This window comes from Denticeps clupeoides, chromosome 4 (genome assembly GCF_900700375.1).
Source record: "Denticeps clupeoides chromosome 4, fDenClu1.1, whole genome shotgun sequence".
Classification (NCBI taxonomy): Eukaryota; Metazoa; Chordata; class Actinopteri; order Clupeiformes; family Denticipitidae; genus Denticeps; species Denticeps clupeoides.
Genome location: NC_041710.1, coordinates 6,408,803 through 6,432,763, shown reverse-complemented (window position 1 = coordinate 6,432,763; position 23,961 = coordinate 6,408,803). Strand labels below are relative to the sequence as shown.

The 23,961-nt window shown below is 42.8% G+C and overlaps 1 protein-coding gene across 3 annotated transcripts in view; it reads right to left on the bottom strand.

Annotated features, from left to right (window-relative positions):
* Positions 1 to 23,961, bottom strand: part of lrba (LPS-responsive vesicle trafficking, beach and anchor containing) — a 122,737-nt gene that overhangs the window by 87,868 nt on the left and 10,908 nt on the right. For all 3 annotated transcript variants that reach the window (XM_028978133.1, XM_028978135.1, XM_028978134.1), the window contains exons 3-30: positions 22,006 to 22,237; positions 21,628 to 21,728; positions 21,437 to 21,532; positions 20,556 to 20,677; positions 20,155 to 20,281; positions 19,502 to 19,621; positions 19,164 to 19,310; positions 18,828 to 19,025; positions 18,462 to 18,595; positions 18,231 to 18,339; positions 17,787 to 17,939; positions 17,497 to 17,665; positions 16,981 to 17,060; positions 16,830 to 16,892; positions 15,845 to 15,942; positions 13,863 to 13,955; positions 12,809 to 12,917; positions 11,984 to 12,065; positions 9,961 to 10,084; positions 9,274 to 9,466; positions 4,851 to 5,951; positions 4,477 to 4,655; positions 4,234 to 4,387; positions 3,228 to 3,408; positions 2,111 to 2,235; positions 1,348 to 1,455; positions 912 to 1,053; positions 488 to 830 (exon numbers count right to left, since the gene is read on the bottom strand). In XM_028978133.1, the coding sequence (XP_028833966.1) occupies positions 488 to 830; positions 912 to 1,053; positions 1,348 to 1,455; positions 2,111 to 2,235; positions 3,228 to 3,408; positions 4,234 to 4,387; positions 4,477 to 4,655; positions 4,851 to 5,951; positions 9,274 to 9,466; positions 9,961 to 10,084; positions 11,984 to 12,065; positions 12,809 to 12,917; positions 13,863 to 13,955; positions 15,845 to 15,942; positions 16,830 to 16,892; positions 16,981 to 17,060; positions 17,497 to 17,665; positions 17,787 to 17,939; positions 18,231 to 18,339; positions 18,462 to 18,595; positions 18,828 to 19,025; positions 19,164 to 19,310; positions 19,502 to 19,621; positions 20,155 to 20,281; positions 20,556 to 20,677; positions 21,437 to 21,532; positions 21,628 to 21,728; positions 22,006 to 22,237 (4,883 nt within the window). The remainder of the gene's footprint in view (positions 1 to 487; positions 831 to 911; positions 1,054 to 1,347; positions 1,456 to 2,110; positions 2,236 to 3,227; positions 3,409 to 4,233; positions 4,388 to 4,476; positions 4,656 to 4,850; positions 5,952 to 9,273; positions 9,467 to 9,960; positions 10,085 to 11,983; positions 12,066 to 12,808; positions 12,918 to 13,862; positions 13,956 to 15,844; positions 15,943 to 16,829; positions 16,893 to 16,980; positions 17,061 to 17,496; positions 17,666 to 17,786; positions 17,940 to 18,230; positions 18,340 to 18,461; positions 18,596 to 18,827; positions 19,026 to 19,163; positions 19,311 to 19,501; positions 19,622 to 20,154; positions 20,282 to 20,555; positions 20,678 to 21,436; positions 21,533 to 21,627; positions 21,729 to 22,005; positions 22,238 to 23,961) is intronic.

Below are 23,961 nucleotides of genomic sequence, written 5' to 3'. Positions count from 1 at the left end.
TCTCTGGTTCAAATGGAAAGCGGGCAGAAGCACGAGCCTGTCTGCGGCTCCAGCCTCACCCTCAACCCTACTTACTAGAGCCGCACCTCATGGAGAAAAAAAAAAGCTCCTGCATTGAGGCAGGGGGAGATAAAAGCACAGATCAGCAGATATCTGAGCCTTGCCAAAAGACACACAGCTTCCTCATCCAGACAGGCTGATTTCATTTCTCTCTGCTACGTTCTCAACAGTTGGAAGCTTCTGGTTTTTGACAGGATGCAGTTGCTCTGAAGCCCTGTGTGTGCAGTATGTGTGTGTACAATGTTCTGAGACTCTGAGCAAGAGTTTGAGATGATCTGATGCTCTGAGGGTGATGCTGAAGCCCACACCTTCCTTTCAGGTACCTCGTCCTGATGAACAAGAATCTCCAGAAACATTTACAATCCTTAACATTTAAATATTAATGAGTTCACAGCATGGTAGCACTTCTGGAATGTTGGACACACACCTGTCGAAGGAACGGAACTGTTCAACGGTGGGGTCCCCTCCAACCGCCCCAAGAAAGGCAGGAGGCAGCAGACTGGGGTCCACCATGATGTCATCAGCAGGCGCACTGACCAGACTGCGCAGGATATCCTTCACGTTCTTGCCTTTCACTTCGCGCTCACTCTCCTGACCTTTTCTGACCTCTGAGGACAGCGTGGAGAGTGCCTCAGATACAGCATCGGGGCCTTGGGACCCCCCTGGAGGGCTTTCACCAGACATCCTCGACATCAGCTCGTCGCTGGATCCTACATCACGTCGCCGAAATGACACGCCGTTCTCCAGGTCCACGCTAGAGGAGAGGCTCTCTAGACCAGGACAGGAAATTAACGTTCATCATCATCATCCTCCTCACTGCTGTGTAGTTCTCCAGTAGTGCTCAGTTTTACCTGTGCTTTTCCTGCTCTGGCTGCGTTGCTCATTTCTCTTGTCATTGTGAGGCTCCAGGATGTCTCGGTATTTGGACACCATCAGCACGGAGATGAAGTAAACTACTGCCAGGGCCAAAAACTGGGCCTGCTTACTGTCCTCCTGGAAAACACACACACACAGACACACATTTACACACACTAAACACCCCAATGTCAGCTTAGAGTTTTTACTCCAGCACAACACATTTCCCTTGTTGCATGTGAGTCCTCCGCAACCTGTCAAGACACTAATAACGAGATATTCTTCCAATTAATTCCCATCTAAACCAGCAAACTGATATTCAAATCTACAAGAGCTTCATTAAATGTTGATATTCGTGACAAAAATTGGCAGAAAGCAGAACCGCTGATTTGTCGTATTACTGTAGTGTGCAATGTGCGCACAAGAACTCACAATATCTCTGAAAACCACGGCTCTGAGTCGGTTGATGTCCATGTCCTGCAACAGTCTGTCCCGGTCACTTATGGGAGACATTCCTCCAGTCACCTTGTCCACCGGACTCTGTGAGATGACACCAAAAAGAGAAACACAAATTGTGAGTTCGAATCATGGCTCAGAGTTTGCATGATCTCCCTGTGTTATGAATAGCGAGTGAGTGGGTGTGAGTGATACAGAGAGCGGTATTACAACAGCTGACACTCAGTCCATTTAAAACACTTTTCAACATGTACCACATCCTCCTTTCAGCTACTCAGCAGACTAAGTACCCAAGACGAAAGAGCAACTCAGTAACTGTACGAAGAACTGTGTGTTGTCAGTCCGCATGTTTGAAATACTTGAAAAAAATAAAAAAGCATCTAGATAAAGAATGAGATGGGCAGCAAGCGCAATACTTTTAAGAATGAAAAAGGGAACAAATGATCTGTCCTGAAGTTCACAGATCAAATTAAGGGGCGACTGGGAAACACTGTGCAGCGTAACAGATAGGAGTAACTCTATAATTCAATCAGATCCAGACTAATGCAATAAGAGCCAATGGGGAAGAGTACACTGGACCAGAGCGTCTTTATTTAAAACCCCACCAGACAGAAAGGCCAGTTATATGGCGACTCTATGGAAGTCCTATATGGAGCGCACACCATGGCAAATCCTATTTTTCAAGACATTCGTTGTCTGGGTGTGAGGTCCCAGCGGCAACATGAGATGCCAGACTCGCCTGTGCAGGCAGAGATTTGGTGGTTCCCAGGTGGCTCTGCATGACCATGTGGCCGCGGGTGCTCTCCGACAGACGCTGCTGCTGCTGCTGACACTCCAGGCAGTTCCGTACAGCGATGGTGCAAACTGCACACAAACACAGAGGGAGACAAACAACAATTAAATCAGTGCTCCACTGTACAATGAGCTCTTATCACATTTTGGTTTACATTACTGGTGAGCTGTGTTCAGTGTTCGGCAGACCAGCACAGCGCCAACTTCAGTGTATTATTGTGATAATGCCACCATTTAGCTGTTTGTATTTATTCTTTATGAATGATCTGTGATTCCTAAGCAACGTCCTTCGGGAGCAGCTGGTCTCTGTGATGGTGAACCATGTAAAAAAATAACAGCCTCGCGGACATTGATAATGTGATCATTCCCAGGATTCCTCCAAGCCAGTAAGAATACTGGGTCAGAATCTACAGTTGTATAAGAACACAGAGATGCTAATCAGACAAGGAGGACAGAAGTGAGATGTAGGCAGCAGAAAATAAAATCTTTTTATACAACTCACTGCCCCACCTCCCTTTAATAATGCCTCCCTGATCACTTCTCAAGCACACTGCTTTAATCTAATCTATTGCAGTCCATTTTTTTTGTGTGTGTGGGTTTCAAAAATGCACACACACTCAGACACACACTCTTTGACAACTGACAAATGTTAAGTGTAAAGCGCTTAGATGAAGGGGCTCATTCGGCTGGGACTGGACTGTTTTCTTCCATTAGGGCCATTCACTGGTGAAGGCATTTTGTAGCAGAGACAGCGAGCAAAACCTTGTTACTGCCTCCCAAATCAGATTACGCTCCAGCAGACCTCATCAAATATTCATTTCATAAGGCCAGCATTCTAAAAGCACCAGTGGGTTTCCTTCACTCTCTTTACAAGTCACACCACGTACATTTAACAAAGTTTCAGAGCAGCCTGCAGCTCCTGGTGCTACAGCAGACAGGAGAGGCGCGGCAAGGGGTTCTGACAACAAACAGCAGAAAAAGAGCAGGAGGAGAGAAGCCGAGGGGAGGATTAAAGGTTGAAGAACGACGGGATGAAAGGAAACGAGGGGAGTGAGGCAGCTGACCAAGTCGAAGGCACTGTCTGAGGATCCCGCCGGAGGACATGTTCTTCTCAGCCTCGATCTCAGTGAAGCTGAGGGAGCTGGCGAAGATGAGAACATCCACCAAGCTGATGAGCCGCTGTAGAAAGGCCACCGACGCCTCCACCGCCAGGCCCTGCGACGCCTCGATGTTCTCCAGCTCGTGCTGCAAAGCAGAATTACACCAGCAGTAATCACCATCATCATCATCATCATCCATTGCATAACAGCAATGTTGCTACAATCAAATAAAAAAAGTTCACCCTCAAATAGAGTCAACATTCATTTTACTGTGAAGGAAAAAAAGGTGCAATCAGTGATCATCAGGGTCCAAGCAGGATTCATTAAGAAGAGAAATAGATTAAACGATTAAACAGCTCTTGGGCTTCTATTGGAGTTTTGACTGATTGTTTGGGTCCCATTTTGTTGATGCAGGAAACAAGGCCAAATACAGTAAATTTAACAGTAACATTCTCTACAGAACTTGCAGTATTATAATATTTCACACCCCTGTAGGAATTGAAAAGTGAAATGCAAATGAGCCATTTATATTAAAGATACTAGCGATGGAGCTACTACACGGTCATTCTGTGATTGCGGCTTACGGATCGTGAATTCTGAGATCATGTACGTCTTCACTAGTTAAGCACTTTCATTGTCTCTTCGCTAATGACCACTGACTAGGGCATTAACAGAAAGGCCGGTTTAGAGTTCTCTCCCTACTGTGTGAACTCCCTACTACCAATATGTGTGATACAGTATGATTACTATATATGTATATATACACACACACACACACATATAATTATTATTATTATTATTGTTATTAAACTGGAGCTGGAGATGGGGATGTAAAATGCAAAGTTGACTGCTGGGATTGCGTATGCGAAGATGACGTCATGTCGTCCCGACTCATAAGCCAATCTGTTAATGCCCTAACATTGACTCTCTCTCTCCAAAAACACACACACATACACACACAAGCACCCACTGATGAGGAGGTGGCGGCTGACAGCAGAGGCAGGATTCCTCCACAAGCCATGACAAGGTTGTCCAGCACTTGGGAGATGAGGTGGACAGTGTTGTGCACAAACACCACATTCTCACTGCTGTTCACAAAGTCCATTACAGTCTTGGTGGAGTGACTGAAAGAGTGAAGACACAGTAAGTGGACAACATTAAGCCCACAGTCATCCTGTAGCATGATCATATAAAACAACATCTGTGTTCTCACCTCCGCCACATCTGCATGTCAGTCTCTATAGAAAAGAGCAGGTCGGTCAGAAGACGCTGGTGCATGTGTGACCATTTGAACTCTGGGATATGGAACATGGTGGAGCGGGCAGAGGAAGAGGAAGGATCTCTTCCGGCCATTGCGGCGGCTGAGCCAGTCACCTGACCCTGCCCCCCCTCCTGTGGAAAAGACCAGAAAACTCAGGAGTGTATTGTAACAAGAGTGTATTTTGCACATATCACAGTGGAACACAACCCAGACTCTAAACTGATGCCAACTTCATGGCCAAAACACACCAATACCAACAATAGTTAAGCTGAGGAGGACAACACAGAGCCCTCCTAGCCGCATCTGAATTTCAGAAGCTGACGTACCGCAGAAGAAGTGCCTTTCAGCTCAAGTTTTTCAGTATCTGAGGCCACGCTTGACACGTCCAGCTGGGTAATTCTCATCTCTTTGGACTTGCTGGAGGAGCTTTCTGTCTGGTCTTTCCCAAGCACTGCAGATGCTCCGTGAGCATCGCTGCCAGTCTCTTCTGCAGTCTCAGCAAGATCCTTCTCTCCCTTCAAGACTTCTGGCTGAGGGCAGGAGGACTCTGTAGCTCCATCTACCACCACATCCACACAAGATGACGTCTTGTTGTCTTCTTGACCTTTCTCTACTTCCTCTGGCTGCTGATCTACTGGTTCAGTCTCTGCCTTATTCTGTACCTCTTCTTCATCATTATCAGCTTCACCCTCCTCACTGGCTGTGGCAGCAGCAGACACAAAGGACGATTCTTCCACACTGTCATCGCTGGCTTTCAAATGCTCGCTGGCAGATGATACATCCACCTGTTCTACGTTGAGGAAAGAAGCTCCTGCTGAACCGGGCACGTCTGAGCTGCTCTGGTTGACAGGGTCACCTCCTGTGTCAGAGCTCTCCACAGGTTCCTCAACCTCCGAACTGAACATATGGCCTTCAGCTGACTTCTCATTATCTGTTGGTGACTGTAGGTCTTCATCATCTTTAGACAGTTTGGCATCAAGGGATGCATCACTTCCTCTTGTTTCCTCTTGTTCTTCTACACTTTCTTCTGTCTTTGATTGTCCACCAGTAGTCTGCTCTGGCTCCAGTACTTCATGTTCACTTGGTGCCGCATCATCTGCTTTACCGTCTGATGGGTGTGCTTGGTGGTCCTCTTCTGCTCGTAGGACAACGTCGGACACAGCGAGAGGAACATGGTTCTTCTCCTCCTTCCCTCCACCGGCCTCATGACTGACAGGATGGTCAGCAGGCTGTTCCTCCACACACAGCTGAATGACTGTCGACGGAGCGAATTCTTCAGGAAGTTCTCCATTGGTCTGGTGGACCCTGGAGTCTCCAGTGGCTCCGGACACAGTTCGGATCGGTGCCGAAACACCACCTTCTGATCCCAGCCTCTGGTATTCACGGAACACTCTGGAAAGGCTCTCCTTGTGCTCCTCAAAGGTGACCTGTATGTGCATGACAACATTTCATGTGTTGTTATTACATGGAGGATTTATGCATAATTAAAACATGGCAATAAAGTTTATTGCATTTGGGTGGAGCCCTTGTCTGTGATTAGCCACTTGGCGTTTGCGTGTCTTGCGAGCACACCAGACACTCTTCATCATCCTCATTAAACGAGCTGCATTTATCACGCCAGCACAAAGAGAAGACAAAGTCTGTGGCTCAGATGCACACCAGAGCCGCTCAAAACGACTCTACTCTGCTTTACCCTCATTTGCACTTGGGCAAGAGGAGCTGATTATTTGTAATTAATTAGCCGTTATTGTTCCAAATTAGCCTGCAGCAGGGATGGCCATTAATCTTCCTGCTGGTTTGATTGGTAATCCATAGTAGTTTTCTCCAAGCCCAGAGCATGGGAACGCTCTGATGGCTTTCTCTCCTCCGTTCGCGCTCACGCCGCTCGTTCTCCTGGTCTCAGCAATCAGGGGAATTAGCACGGCCATTCATCCTGCCTTAATTTGACGTTTAACATTAAGCAAACAGAACAGGCCACGCACTAAGTGCACATCACAGCAGTGTGCCAGCATTGTTGAGGCCTGGCAGGCAACATGAGATGCATCAGATGGGGATTCGAGAGTGGAGCGACTTGCTGTGGACCAGGTCGGGATGCTGGGTGTGGCTCTCAGAAACATGCTGGGTGGCCACTGGCACTGAGCCACATGTAAGAAACTGGAGTCACCTGGTAAAGTGACCACTGCCATGACATTTTTGGCCAAAAACATCCTTCAGATGCAAATCAGCCACATGGGTACTTGGCAGGAACCACTTAATGTCACGTTTCAATTTAAGCTAAAAGCACATTTGCCTGCTAGTGTGTACATATTTTCCATCTCGTGAGGGCACACCTCCGATTACACTGCCCAGTTCTTTGGGCGAGGCTCTTGCCATGAAACCTGGGTGGCGCACAGCAGGTCTAGAGGTCCACACAGTAGAGCCTGAGAGTCCCATTTAGATCAATAGATAGCAAACAACCACAAAACAAAGGGGGAATAGGAAGCCCTCGCCGGGCCTAATTGGATTAGCTAAATGCAATTCCCTGAGCCTAAATCAATGTAGTCTGCAGACACAACATCTCCTGTCTCTGTCGTATTCAGGAGCAGGACAGCATGGATATGGAGTGGAGTGGGTTGTATTGGGACCACATGTGGCACATTGTGGCTTCAAAAGGACCTAACATTAGCCTCCCTCAGAAACAGCACAACAACCAACCCAGCGTGGGTAATTTATTACAAATAGATTAGAAATAAAAAAATGTAAAAGTTATTTTCACCATCAGTCTAGCTGTGTACTGAAGTCACTGATATCTGAGTGTGTAGATAATCCAATTAAAAGTCAACGGCCAGGATGCTGGATCCTCCCAGCTTGTAACACTATTGATGTCCATTGTCTTCCAGACAAGTGCCTGCCTGCACAGCTCAGAGGGCCCTGGTGAGATGGAACCCTCTGGGCAGGATTTCAGAGATTCTGAATTCAGTTATTTATATTAAAGGAACAAGCTGCCTGCTGAACACAAGTAAATAACGGAGGATGAGGGCACCGGAGAACCGCAAGAGCCACCGTCATTTGGACGGGGGCCATCATTGTGCTGAGGTGGAATGAGGGTCTCATTAGACTGCAGGAGGTGGCGAGTGCTGACGGAGGAGGACTGAAGGGCAGTGAGTCCTTCAACACACCACCTCCTCCTGGAGCAGGAGTGCAGGGGCACCTGCAGAAACATCTGTCCACTAAATCAGACACAACACGTATGATTGCACACATGCAGGCAGGTATGTAGACTAACCCCCCCACCCCACACACACACACAAATAAATAGGTATGCATGCCGCACAGCAACAGAACCAAAGCAGCTGTGCGCTGATTGGTGCTCGCTATGTTGATCGGTCCAGTCCCACAGGACTAATTATTCTGACCAGAGCAACAACAGAAATGAATATTAAATGTGTTCCAACAACACAGAGAGCAGAACCGAGGAGTGGTGAGTGTGTGTTTTAAGTGTGATTTTATGGTAATGTACAACTACACACACAAAAATACATTGCCTTTAAAATCTCTCTTGCCCCCTCTCTCTCTCTCACACACACACACACACACACACACACACACACACACACACACACACACACGGCCCCCGCAGCAGTGGGAGGGAGCGCTACAGTGACAAACCACTCTCCTGCTCCGGAGTTGGCAGGAAATCTATCAAACGGGACAATAAAATTGCAATAGAGTTTCTTTTGCTTTTTTTTTTTTTTATAGCAGATGCATGGATTGTGGATGGCACAGCGCCATGGTGCCTATCGACTTCACCACAAGGCCCCACTTTGCCTGAAAAAGCAGTGTGCGGAGGCAAAGCGCACGACGCATAAATCTTCTGCAATTACCACGATCTTACATACTAACAACAATTCTGCATTGTAATTGCACTTTTTTTTTTAATTTCAGGCTTTTCCAGCATCCTGTTAAAAGAAGTATTAGAGCTTTCAATAAAAGCAAATGTCAGTTACACAAAATATCATAATATAACTAAAACCGTACAGATGTTCATCTGTAGCATGCAGCAGTGAAAATAACAAACTGTGAGGAATTTAATTAGACTTCATGAAAAACGTAACGTAATTTCAGCTTTGTAGTGCCTGTGCTTTAAATTGATTACTGGCATTAAATTGATTACTGAGAACGTATTCATTTTATATTCGCACAATGCACAGGCCTCAAAGAGCAGGAAAATGAAAACAGATTCCATGTTTAAAACGTGGATTATCCTGGATCCCAGCATCAGTTCATCCAGCCACACGTGACTGACCCCTACTGGACAAGGCCAGCAATAACCAGCGATAACTGCACCACCAGCAGAGATCCTCTCCAGAACAAACATATATACCAGATAGACCAACGCTGCATTAACCGGCAGCGATCACACGAGGGGACTGACTTATTTAATCTCAGAAGGAAAAAAAACAAAAATCTAAGTATAATCAGAATGCTCGAGATTCCCAATGCATCATGGTCACCTGCAGATTTACTCAGCCTGTTCACACCGAGAAGTGATTAGATTTCTACTGATTAGAAAAATAAAACCCACTGCAGCACGTGAGCAACAGAAATAACTCATAACTGATCGCAACAAGTCAACCTGCAGCAAGCCGCAGCTTGGCTGCAACAGGAAAGCAAATTAATGCAGGAGTTCCTGCTGTCACATGCATTAGTGAAGAAATTTATCAACAGAGCAGTGTGTGTGTGTGTGTGTACAATGGCATGGGCTCAAACCTTGGAGTGTGTGATAGAGAGCGTGTCCACCCACACCCTCCAGCCTCCCCACTCGTACTTAATGGCGTGGTAGAGAAGGATCCGGAAGATGGCGTACACCATTTCTGTGATCTTCTGTTCATCGCTGTTCTTTGGGTTAATGTAACACAGCGAAAGCATCCACTCCTGCCACACAGAACACTGCAGCAGACTCCTGTTGAAAACACACACGCAACAAGAAACACACACACTGTCCTTAAAATACTCTAGGATGAACGAGGGGAAAAAAAGCAGGCAACACAAAAAACATGTAATCTTTAATAATTTGTTTTCCTTAAAAAATCTATTGCGGATCAAGGAAAAAAAACTCAAAATAAAAAAAAAAAGAAATATTACATTCAATCTGGGATCCTTTTTATGACCAAACATACTTGTGATCTATGTAAAGAGTCAGTTTTAAATGTCAAATAAAAATATTGTGATGTTGGTCACTATGCTCAACTAGAAATTGTTAATTACTTACGAGAAAAATAAAATCAAGTTTTAATAGTTTTTAAATAAGATGAGGCAGAGGGCTTTGATCAAACTGAACTTTTTATTTTTAACTGCTGTATATATACACTGTTATATGCGCTTCTATGTTATCAACATTGTCCCCTTACTCCATGCACATAAGTGTGCGCGGTTATGTGTGGGCACCACATGTACCTTCTGTTTTCTCTGCTGTTGTTGAACAATTTGATCATGTCAGACAAAAAAACCCGTCGAACCTCCATGGTCTCAGGAGCGGGTTGGGAGCTTTTCAGTAGAGCGGCAATCACCTTCAGAATTTCTGTTAGAGGACAGACACAAAAATTACACAAATAGAAAAACAGAAACTATAATTTACTTTCACAACAATCACACAGGCTACACACAACACTATATATGTACAAAAATCATACACACACATCACAACACACAATGGACAGTCAGAAAGTCCTGTTAAAGTGGAGGTAAATAGATGCACTGAATAAATCAGGAGAATACTATTCACTAATGATAAATTTACTAATGCTACTCCGTAACAATAAACTGACAACAACTACTGAACAGTTGTACCATAATTAATTCTACACAGTTAAAAACATTTTCTTTTTTCATGTATTAAATGATACTACTAACAATACTAATAGCATTTTTATTGATAATATACAATAATACCAATAGAAGTAATAACAATTCATAAAAATACATTAACTGCTAATACCATAATAGTAATAGTAGCAATAACCAATTCTTAGACTACATTAAGTAGGAATTCTCAACTCATTTCTAAACGCTGAATCATTTGGCTATTTGAAAAATCTGGATTTACTGTGCTAGTTTTGTATTTTTATTGTAAAAATTGTTCTTGTTTTTTTGCAGCATGGGACAGTAAATCTCAGATTGCTGACGAGGTCCTGTTCTTCCCGTAAATAAAACCACCTGCAGCTCTGAGGCCTGAAGATGACTTCAGCTCTGAGGCCGGCGGCCGCGTTCCTGGAACGGTGCGTTTAGTTAACCCAAAGCGACTGGCTGTTTAGATGAATTATCTAGACGATGTCAGTGCCCATTTGCGTGAGGCGGCGTTTTGGGTTTCACTCCTCCCTGAGCGCCTGGAACACAGTCATCATCCGGTAAGCGATGCTCGCCTCTCCATGTTGCCCTTTCTGTTATTTCTCTGCATCGGTGAACCCTGCCCATTAGAGAACGACCTCGCCGCACCGCTTGCTCTCGGGTTCCGATGCAGAAAAAACAGCTTCCTTGGTTTGATTCAGGCTGACGCGGCTAAAGACCGTAATCAGGCCTTTTAAAACAATGAGCGTAAAAAACAATTGAGGAAACGGGAGACTATGACCCGCACAGTCATCTCTGTCTTAATGCACAGGAAGGCGGCTCACGAACGACTACATTCCAACACATCACCTGGCTGCAGGGATCATTTGCAAATTGAGCTTAAAAGACGAAAGGCAGTGTTATTATGCCCTCTCTCATCCACAGAAATGAAAACGACCTGACGCTCTCAAGGTCGAACCGGGCCAGCGTCTAATGGAAACCTGCACAACTCCAGCCGTGAATTAGATGCTTGCAGTGCCTGATCACAGACTAAATAAATAAATGGTGATGTGGGAGCGTTTTCTGCTGCGGTTAACCCGGCTTCAGCCATTCACATAAACTAAGCACAGAGTGGCGATGGCGTCAGGGTTACAATTACAGATGTTCTATTGGATCATAGGCCTTTAAAGGCATTATTAACATTTTACAAAAACAGTGAAAAAATAGTGAGAAAATTTCTCACCATCATTTTTTGGAATCTATGCTTATATTTCTTCTTTTATTATTCTTTCAATAAAAAGTGATGGTGATCATTTCTATATTTCACTTTCATGCAACTACAAATATAACAATTTTGACATCAAATATTTCACTAATTGGTTTAAGAAAACATAAAAAATACAGGGTGGACATATGCCTCATGTTCTACCAACTGTATATATGATGTATAATTATATTTATTATTTATATTAACAAACCTGAATGTTTATTATTAGAGTTGAAATAATATTGCATTTAATTAATTACTTATAATCGTTGTTGTTGCTACCACCAGTCTCTGCCTATTGATAAGCCTAATTCTCCGTTATCAACCTGTTATGATTGACCGGTCTTCTAAACTCGCATTTACGTGGCGATGAGGAGCAGAACTCACGTGGGTTCTGGATTTTCACTGAGGAGTCGGGGTCAGGGTGCTGCTTGTGGATTACTTGGGTGCATATCTGTTCAGTCAAAATCTGAAATCACAGCAAGAGAAAATGAAACCTGAGCAAGGATCAGCTCTGCTTGCTCACTGTGGGACCTTATGAGAAACACAAGGAGGACCAGCATTTGCAACAAACCCGGTCCAGGCCGGGAGAACAGCTCAAAGCAGCAAACAGTTCACAAATCAGACCTGAAGGGAAATCCTTGGCATCGAGATGATTAACAAAATAAAGGAGCCAAATCTGTCTCACTGTGATGGGCCAATGTGACCTTTCATTAGCGGCCTCTGAACTTAATCCTGTGCTGGAGTGAAGCAGGTTTGATTTGTGTGTGTACTGTTATAGAACAGCACTCATAAGGTTCCCATAATTTAATGCAATCAGCAGATCGTAGTTTAGCGGTTCAGCCATAAAAGCCATATGGAAATTTAGTAGCCAAGGCACAAGGGAAAACCGCACAACAATGCAAAGATCTACGGTTCCTCATAGCAGACAACAAGCAGACGTTCCAAGAAAGCATTTACTGAACATGACAAAATATGGTTAGCGTAACAAACAAAAAGGTAAAATACTTGCATGTTTCATATTTTGTCAACTATTAAAATGTAAAGTTAAACAGTGGCTAAAAACTATGCGCACAAATATTATGGAAAATATTTTGTCTGTAGTAATAAAATGTATTGTCACGATATTGTCAGTTCTTCAGGCCTTTTCTGAACTGTGTTTATTGTCGAAGATTTATTTTTTGGTACATTTGCCGATATCGGGATGCTCACCTCAAACAGCACATTGTAGGTGGTCATGGTGACCTGACTGGAGTGGAGCATTAGACGTTCGGTCAGCAGTGGGAAGAGCCCATGACCCAACATCACTTCCGACTTTCTCCTGAAACACACAGAACAGGATCCAATGCAGCACACAACCAGTACAGTTCCACACAGCCTGTTAATGTAATGACTTTTCTGATCATGGACCCTTTCTCTTCCTGTGTTCCTATACAGAATATTACAGAAAATAATATGGCCAGTACAATTAAAACCCTAGTTAGAAGTTATTCTATACAACATTACATATTATGATTATAATATTAATTTCTAAATGGTTCCCCAATCTGCTCGTTGTGCTGTAATTTGGTTGTCTATAGAAAACGTGGGGAGAATAATAGTGGCTTTAGTTTTCAGTTGACTTTTTACAACAACGAAACAGAGTACTTAAATACATAATTTACAATGCTATCTCCAAAGAGCTATGCCATCTACGTGCCATTAAAATGTCTGGTCCGCCTATAGAATATAGAGAACGATTCATCACTGGCTTCCTGTGACTTTCCACATGGTGCCCAGCAGAGTTGTACTTTCCATTCCCTATGCCTGATATTTATGTTACCATTATCCTGGACACAAGCAGAGCACTGCTGGAAAAAAGGTTCGGCAGGAAATTGGAATTTTATATCCATAGATGAGGTGGTAAAACACACAATTTTCTTTAAAAAAAACATTAAGAAGAAATGATCAATATTATTATTATTACTATTTTATACTACTTTTGCTACTACTATGATTACTATTATAAAATTACTACTGTACTATACAAATGACTACTATTGTTATTAATAATATAATTATATTAACAAATTATTTCTTTATATGTATTTAAGTGACGTCCAATAGGGTTCAATATATATTTCAATAATGACTTTCTTTTTCTAGTCACAATCTTGATAAAATTTAAATAATGGAGGACATTTATCCCTGCTGATGGACCATGTGTAAATTACTTTTATAAAAAAGTACAACTACAGTTCACTGTATGTGTGTATGCTGATCTTACTTCGGTGGCAGATGCTTCAGAAAATAGCCCAGCACTTTGAGTGCCTGCACACGAATCCCTTCATTTTTGGAGGCCAACAGTTTATAAATGACCCTGCATTTAAAATAGAAAAGGCAAGCGCACAATTAAAGAGGTGTACATACACCAAAAGCCACAAAACAATGATGATATGCAGTAACATGAGATATTCCAAATGGTGGCTGAGAAAGAACCCCCACAATAAACCCTACAGAGAAACAGAGTGACACCATTTCAGACTTTAAACTTAATTCTTCCATTTCTTCAGTCTCTTTATCTGAAAGTCGAATGCTGAATCTGCCGGTCGCTGAACCATCATTTCGCCCATCATGTCACAGAGAAGCATACTGGGCTGGGCATGAATTCATTTCCATGCTCAGGACCAGACACCCCCTGCTAAGCTGAGCAGACATTTCCCTGCACAGACTGCAGGAAGGCAGGGATGAAATAAATCTGAATGCCTGCACGTCAGTAGCAGCCCCAGGTCTCTCTGTGCTTCCCTCTTCACGTTTGGAAGACGCGTTTTCAAACCATGGTTATTAATTTAATGTTACTGCAAAGCATAAGACGTCTCTCTCTCTCTCACACACACACTACTACAAATATGTAATTTAATGTAAAACGTAGCTGTAATGATCATTAACAAACGTACACATATTTCTTTACTTAATACATCTTAACATGCTGAAATTGGACTAAGTGATACATACTAAAATTAATTTCCTCTTTTTGTTTTTTATCAGAATATTGATACTATATTTCACTTTACTTTAAATTGGGCTAAATGCTCATATATGGGCAAAATAAAACAGCTCAAGGTCATTTGCCCACACATAAACTCAAACAATCACTATTAATTACAAGTAAATTTCAAATACTCAAATGGCACCTTCATGCCAACATATTGCCTTGAAGGTCTGGAAGAGTAAAAAGGCTTTTCATTTAATTAACCAGCTTTTGGAGAAACACTACTACAACTGTGTGGCTTGATGAATCAAAATTGAACTTTTTGCCAAAAAAAAAAAAACACTAAGTTTGGTTTAAAAAGAAGGATGGCTATTTTATTATAAGAGCCTTATAAAAAAAACTATTTTTTAATTATAAGAACCTTTCACATTCTTCAAGGTAAAAATTGATTAAAACTATAGGTTGACATGAAGAGAAACCAGGATATTCAGTATGAGGAATGCTATGTATTCTCCAATATTATATAATGTCACAGGAAAACACTCACTGCTGTTGTATTAGCACATGGCATTTATACAGAGCATTAAATGAATGCCTGCCAAAATTTACAGGACAGTTTTTTGTTTGTTGAAAATAATAATATTAACATTAAATATTAAGTCTCTGAGCTGATATTTAGTGGTGTATAGCTGTCGTTGATCTAAGACTATGTAAAAAAGGGAAGGGAAATTTAAATGTTTAAGAAATAAATTCAACAATAAATGAATAAATTAATTATTTCTTTGATCACACCAATGTAAAAACAACATGAAAAACTGAGCAATCAATAGCACTTTTGGGAATTACACTAAATTCTGTTATTATGCACATTTAAAACTAGACAAGGGTGGGAAAGAGGCTCAGACCTCTATGAACTGCTATGAACTGCATGACACATGGTGCAGTGTTTCCTCTGTCTGCACGCCTGCACAGCAGCCGTCATTTCTGTATTTGAAAATAATGTGAATGTGCCCTAAGATCGACATTAAAACTCCTTCCTTGTCCATCTCCATCTTTATGTATGGGTTGACCTTCGGCTAGAATTAATTTTGCATCCCTCTCATAGAACAGACCACACACAAGAAGTAAACAAAAGACAGTTGTGTTCATTGCATTTAAATTAATTGGTTTCATAATTTTATGAGTCCTACAAAATTACATGGTCTACACACTGGAAAAACACTAATGTGTCCTCTGTGTCCTCACTTTAAGTTAAATGTCAGATGTGTGTACCGTACCGTATTCCGTTGCGCTGGTCAAAAGCCTGGACCATTGAGCTTGGATGCTCAGACATCAGAGCCACCAAAAGCTGCAGCACATCCATTAGATTGTCATCCTGGAAACATATGGAGAGCACTGGATCAACATGATATCACAGAGCTACAGCAACACAGGAGTAAAAAACAATTCATGGTTAGAGCAGAGTAGATTAGATTCAGATTCAGATAATCAAAACCCACGACTAACTAAAGACACATTATACGTACAGCTTTCACTCTGAATTGAGAGAGCACTCATCACTAACCTCATATATTTACAAGGAAGTCAATTTCATAACAACTGATAAGAGGGCTGCAGAATGCGGGGTTGTAGTGTCCTCTACTGGAATATTAAAGCACCACACAGATCCACGACGACAATGGCTGCGAACCTTCAGTTGAATGATGAAAGCCCTCACTGCACTGACTACATTTTAGTCTCCTTTTTCACCCTCAATATAAACATATATGTGTGTGTGAGTGAAAAAGTACTTTTTTTTTTTTCTTCATTGTGATACACAGCCGAGCACAACAAAATGCGACCTCTGCATCAAACCCGTCACCCTTAGTGAACAGTGGGCAGTCATGAAAGGCGCCCGGGAAGCAGTGTGTGAATACCTTGCTCAAGGGGACCTCAGTGGCACCTTGGCAGTTTGGGATTTGAACCCTCAGTCCTTTATAATAAATAGAAGGGATTCTCACCATGAGGACTGAGTATATTAACCCCATACACAGTCTACCCCGCAAACATCGCTGTGCATCTCTATTTCTTTTTTTTTTTTTTAACCAATTTTGTACTGCATTTTTTTTGTGATTGGTTGGTTCCCCAAATGACAGTCACACAGAGACAGGCACTATGCCCAAGTATGCCAAGTATGACCTACAGCAAAACTATAGCTTTCTGAGCTGGGTTCAACAAAATGAAGAAAGAAATAGATCCACAGTGAAGGTGAGTTTTTTTTACCTCATGCATGGTGAGAAGGTAGTTGAGAATACTCTGGAGTTCATCCTCTTTCACTCCATAATCCTGACATTAATGAAAAGACAAAGTAACTCAAAATCTCTAAAGGATTCCTCCATATAGAACAGATCGTCTGAAAGCTTCTGTGTTGTACCTTCATGATGAGCTGTTTGACAAACAGCAGCAGGAAAGCTCTGAGAGACAGGATCTCCTTGTGACTGGGTCTGGGGCCATCTACACACAAAATATATTTTACATTTCACATATGAATCACATCTACATATCTTACAATACAATTTAACGTAAAATAATGTCAGAGACATGTAAGGAAACATGAATGAAGAGGACGTCTAAACAGATGGAGAAGCTCATGTACAGCAGCATGATTGAAATAATCACTACAAAAATATATTTGTATAGCGAGGCAAGTCCTTTCATTATAATTTCTATATCATTCCCTGACAAATGCATGAGCCACTGGGGTTTCTTAATGGGTTTCACATTTAAATAACCAAAAAAAGTTGTCCCACTGTCCAAAGCGCTCTCATGTATTCACTCAGCTTCCAAAATGTTGTAATATTTGGTTCCATGCAGACACAATTTCCCATTTTTTGAAAGCATGACAGACCTCCCGTGCCCATTTACATGGGCAAGCCAGCGGCACTCTTACCCAAGCCTTTGGGCACGACACCACTGCTGTCTTGAGGGTTCACCACCCAGTAGTAGTACTTGAGCGTGTGCATGACCTGTAGCACCGTACCCACCCGCCGGATGGCATTGTAGATTGTCACCGTGCTGATAAACTCCGTAGACAGGTAGGTGTAGAGGCTCAGCTGCACCTGTAGAGGGAGATTTTAACATCATCATAACATTTAACAAAGAGACGGGTCGGTAGCTGTGTAGTACTTTTTTTATTATTTTATTTTTTTGTCTGCACCTTTGAGTGAGTGAGTGTACTACCTTCGCAGGAGCATGAATCCAGATGGTCGGGTTAAACAGGAGGTGGTCGCACAGCTGCTTCAGCAACTGGACACCATTGGGCAGGTTGCTAAGGTAACGGGCAAAGGCGAGCACAAGGTCCAGTACCGGTCGTGTTACGTGAACACTGGAAGACTACAGGAAAAAATAAATAAATAAATAAAGAGACAAAAACGGACATGGACACACAAACGCAGAGACACATGCAGATTACAAACAAGAACTCCACTTATGAATCATGAATACATTTGTTTAACAATCTTATTTAAATTTTTGTTTTGCTTTCAACGTGAGAAACACAGACCTTGCTGCTAAGAGACACCATGGACAATAAAGAGCAGCTCTGTCCTTTTCAAGAACTACAAACTCATCATGTGTGCATATTTCAGTGCGTTTGTATACAGAAAGGGAAATATGCTGAAGCACCTTTTCAAGAGTGTTGCCGATCACCAGGAAGCCTTTGCTGGCCAAAACCTGCTCTTGCATAGAGACCGAGTTCTTCAAAAGCTCCATAACGAATGACAGCAGAGTACAGCTGAAAGGAAGAGAGCAGCACATCTTCTCATCTTCTCCGCATAAAGTAAATGACCATTGTTACCAACTCCACTTAATAACGAGCCCTAATCAGACAGTGGGGAAGCAGAACACGGGTCTCACCAAACTGAGGTGTCCAGCTCATCGGTGGCGGGCTGTCGGAAGTCCAGCTGTGCAAACAGAGGAAAGAGCACCTGGACGCCTCCGATGGAGTGGATGCCGCTCTGCACCGAGTGGGTCACCACGGCCTTCACGTCCTGCAAGACCAGCACGGGAACATTCACACGGAGTACTGACAATGTAATATCGCAGCCATAAAAGCATTATATCTCAAAACTATTTTGATCACATTACATCAACATAAGGGTATTCTTATTATATTAGCACATCTAATAGCATTCTAATAGCACATCCCACCTCATTTTACCTTTTATAAATCCACTTCATCACCAGTAAAACAAGGCCTTAAAGAAGAAAAAATAACACTACCTGCAGCATGAGCGCATGAGGAGAGTGCACAAATATGGAGGGATTGTCTTTAGGTGACGACTCTAGACACAGCTGGGCATCGGTGGCGCGGGGATTGTAAGTAAAGGCGATGTTGGAAGAGAGTTTCCCATCATACAGCAGCATCTTATGATGCTCGGCAAATAACAGGTCACTCTCAGCCTTGTACTTAAATGTGCCCTGAAAAGCAAAGTGGGAAAAACAACACATAATTATCACCTTAGACGAGCTTCCCGGGACAGTCACAGCCCCATTTACGGTTCCAACAGCATCATTGATCTTGGTGTGAATGGTTCAAGCCTATCCAGCTGACTGCACCTTGTAACCAGGCCCCAGCTGGTAGACAGCCAGGATCTGAGCTGCGCTGAGAGCTTCACTGAAGAGATACACAGCCCCCATCTGACCACAGAAGACACGGTTTGCATCAGCAGTCTCCGACGAGCCCAGGAAGCATTTGTCAAATGTCTGAGGAGAGGGGAGTAGAAAACAAACGTATATTCTAATATTCCAACTCCTTTGACTTTATTTAAATGACAACATCAGCACAAACATTATCTTTGAATGAAACTGACACTATGTGGGTTGAGCGTTAGTATTTGCTGTGAGTGCGTCTGTGTCAGAGAGAAGATTGCATAATGGCTCTCAAATGAACTTACATCACTGGTGTTGACAAACCAGGTGATCTCCCCATACGATGCCAGCTCGCCATTCACATAACAGCTGATCTCACTGTTCTTCCAGCGGTTGTAGATGTGGACAATGGTCACCATGTACCACTGCAACACAGAAGCTATCGGTCAGCCCTGGAGTGAGTGTCAGGGGGACTTGTGTACAGCCACTGATTTCTCACTTCCTCTTTACCGCAGATATGTTATCACTACCACATCTCTGATCGATTTGTTCCATTCGCATTGTAACTTAACTGGCAGCTTTGACTGCATCAATACTTCTTTTCTGCTCACACAACAAAACATCAAAGAAAAAGTCTATAGTTAAATGACTGAAACTGGCCAAAAGCTGAACGTCATTCTGAAAGGCTGATAAAGGAGAAAAAAACTAAATCATTGAACACAACAGCTCTACTAAATGAAAAAGTGAAATCAGACACTTATGACCATGAGCAGACTCACTATAGATTACTGAGAAAATAACACAGTGTGTATGTGTGTGTGCCCTGTCTATAGCTGATCATGTTTCCTCTTGTCTACACATTTTGCGTCAATCTTCCTTTGTTCCGTCCCAGAAATTCACAGATCTGTGTGTGTGTGTTTGTGTGTGTGTCTCTGTGTGTGTGTGTGTGTGTGTTTACCTTCTGAGGCTTGAAGTCATATTTCACACAGTGCTGGAAGCCCTTTCCTTTGGACTTTAACGAGGTGATGATGAGACAGCCACCCACAAAGTGCGCAGAGTAGCCCAGGCCTTTGTTTGTACGAAAACTAGAGCAGAGATTGAGAGATGTACTCAAATGATCTGACAGCCCCTCAATTACTCAACATGGGTCATCATCACAGAACAGACACATTACATATTTGACATATAATGAATGGTCCCAAGCACCACAATCTAATAAGAAAAATGAGAGGTGTTCAGCGGTATCCATATGGGCCAGGTATGTGATTTACTTATCGTATCTAGTCCATTTAAATAGGATTGTGGAGACCTCAATTTAATATGAGAGATGCTGAAAGGAGCTCAGACTAGAATACGCACCAGTATAGGTAGGGCTTGTCCTTGTCCACATTGATGTTGTTGAGGGGGTCCATGCGCACCCATGTGTGGAAAGTAAAGCCATTCTGGTAAGGCCATTTGGCTATGGGGGGCAGGGCAATGGCCTGAAACACACGAATGCAGCAGTAGGACCATGAACTCTGATATAGGTTTAACAAACAAGGAATTTAGTTCTGGGTGTTGATAGGGTGGTAGTAGCCTAGTGGGTAACACACACCAGAACACCACAAAGTCCCAGATTCAAAACCCCCCTTACTACCATTGTGTCCCTGAGCAAGACACTTAACCCTAAGTGTCTCCAGGGGGGATGTGTCCCTGTAACTACTGACTGTAAGGGTGTCTGATGAATACTGTAAATGTAATAAAACATAATAAGCCACCTAGTGGAAGCAACCATGGTTTAGTATTATATAACAGATTTCCCCAGCCCTGTGATGGGATCAACCCCAGGTTGCATTCATTTTGGGCTGTGAAAAAGAAGATAAAAAATCAGCTTTATCAGCCTGATCCCTAAAGGGCTTGTCTGATTAAACTTCTTTTTCTTCCTTCAGCTTCTCCTGTTGTCTGCACAATTTAGCAGAACTGAAGAACTTCTTGTGAGACACTGCAGCAAAGTGCACAATGGTGCACACAACTAAATGTGGTTTCTGCGTTTAATCCATCACCTTGCTGAGTGCTGGGCATCTATGAAATCTATGTACGTGTGCGTGGGGACAGTGTCCTCTCAGTGGGATTTGAACCAGCAAATGTCCCCATCCTCAATGGGCTGGTGCATTAACATTTTACCACATGCTAGTGTTGCCACTGAGACAATTTGTCATAGATGAAGAGGTGTGGTGCTGGCTGGCAGAGAAAGGTCTCACCGAGGCGCTTTTTCCGGGAAAGCTGAAGAAGGAGTCTGGGCCGTGACGGTGAGACATGGACTTCAGCACGGACAGCAGCTTCACAGCATGAGGGGGCTGCAGCAGAGCAGAAAGGAAAAAGGTGTACACTTCAGGAGATGCTGTGTGTTGTGTGCATTGTTGTTGTGTGCGTGCATGTGTGTGATTATTACCCATTGTCCATTTGCTCCCTGCAGTTTGCTGAAGAACAGCTTCAGTTCCTTCACGGTGATGCTGTAACTGGCCAGCACCCCGAGCATATCAACCACAAGATCTGAAAGAGCAGAGACGATGACGGAAGATCACAAGCTGATTAGATCAGTCAGCATTTAGGAATGTATTGGAGTTTTCCATGATCTTGTTAAAACACATTTTGGTTTCAATATGCATCACACCTGGCATCCTAAAGGTGCTGAACTAAAAAAAATCCGGAACGGCAGAGGGGACTTAATTTAAAATTAGATACCAGCTGGAAACATGACTTGTATTTAAAGGTTGATTAAATGTATGGTTGTTAGTGGCCATGTGAGCTGTGTTTAAAGTGGTCATACCTGCGATCATGCTGTCAGTTTTGTCGATGATTTGGAGAACCTGATGAATGAGGCCCACTTCAGTGCAGACCTGTAGGTTCCGAACACTCTTCTTCAGGATGGCAGTGAAGATGCTCCACACCTCAGCCTGGCAGGTTGGCTCGCACTTGCTGAGCAGCTCCACCATGCACCCAATGCTCTCGGTCTCCTGGATGATGAAGTTCATCTCCAGGTCGAACTGGCCACCCACTAGCTGATGGACAAAATGTACACACAGGGACAAAAGGTTCATCATTGATTATTCTTACACTAGTTTTTGTGGCCAAATGGATTAAGGTCCTTTAAAAAGGCTTAACATTTGCATAAACTGTGTGTTACTGTAGATTCTGCATGGACAATAATTAAATTTTTTAACCAGTCTGAAAAAAACATTTGACAGGCAAACATTGATTTAATTAAAACAATTTTTTCACTAAAAAAAGGTGAATTGCCCGTATTTTCATGTCTAATTGTGTGGCTTTGAGAGACTTGACGTTACAGCACCAGTCGAACATTTCATAGCGTTCAACGGCTCTACAGGATCAAGCAGTGAGCATCACCCAAACAGAGATCTGAACTTGATGCCAGTGTGGCAGATGTTTGAAAACAACTGAATCCTACATCTCTCACTCGTCTCGCTTTTAAGATCTTGTAACTCTAGTATCTGCATAGTGATGTGGGGAAATCTGTCCAGTTTAATAAGCAATGAAGAAATGAATGCACTGTCCCAACATTTACAAAATGAAACATGATATGGGGTTTCCAGGCTATCTGTTCAAGCTGGGCGGGTTTAAGCAGAGGGGACAACAGTGCCCTCTAGCAGTCGTGAACAGGCTGCCTTTCCCTTGAGCAGACCGTCATCAGATCCCTTTGAGGAAACAGGAGCTGCAGGGTTGCTCTATTATTGATAAGGGCTCAGACCTTACACATACACAAACTCAGTTTAATACTTTACTTCTAGAAAAAAATGTGCATATGTAAACATTAAACATAGGAAAGTTCTCCTTCAGCCCAGCTCTGGGTGAAACTTCCATGATTATGTGAGGCAGAAATTTAACATGGGAGTTTGCATGAAATATTATGCAAGGCTTCCTCTCTTCGTGACTTATGATGGAGACATTGCGTGTTATCGAATGGAGTATTCTGTACACAAAGATGACAAGGAAGACTGGTCATACAGAGGTAGGGTAAGGTTAATCCTAGGCTAGTCTTAGGTGGCATTGTTGACATAATGAACGCAGAGCTGGAGAAGGGCTTGCAACACAGAAATTGAGTGCAAAAGAACTAGACAGAAGGAAATGGCATGATCTGGCAGGAAGTAGTCGGAATAACAGGAATATGTTTGAGTTGTCCGAGTCAGACAATGGTACAAGCAGGGACTACTGAATAATTAGATGGTTTATAATTAGTCTGACAAAGAAACATTGAGATTATTGTTATTGCTGGGGATGGCAGTAGATGAAATTCTTATACATGTGATGACTTTACAGCAGAGCAACCCACCTTCCAAAGCTGCGCACAGAAATTACCCCCTTATAGCCATCATAACACAGTGATAATCATTAGAAATTATGAAATGTATACGCAATTAGTTGGACTATGGGTGAAGAACTAATCAGTCCACCATTAACATCTTGTTCATATGATCAGAATCAGCACAGCTAGAGCCTTGCAAATCCCAAAGACAAGACATTACATCCAGAGCGGGTTCATCAGCCCAACCAATTCATCTTGTTAGCAGTTAACAGCCATGTTTTAGCAAAACCAAAAAAAAAACGCACTCTCATGCTGCAACCGTGATAAATATATGCGCGCTGTGCAATTACATAATTGTGAAATGCGAGGTGAAGCGAAGACACAGCAATTCTTATAGTGAAACTTACATTCGTATTACATTTGAACAAAAATTTTAGTCCCCTCTCGAAACTCTGCGTAAAA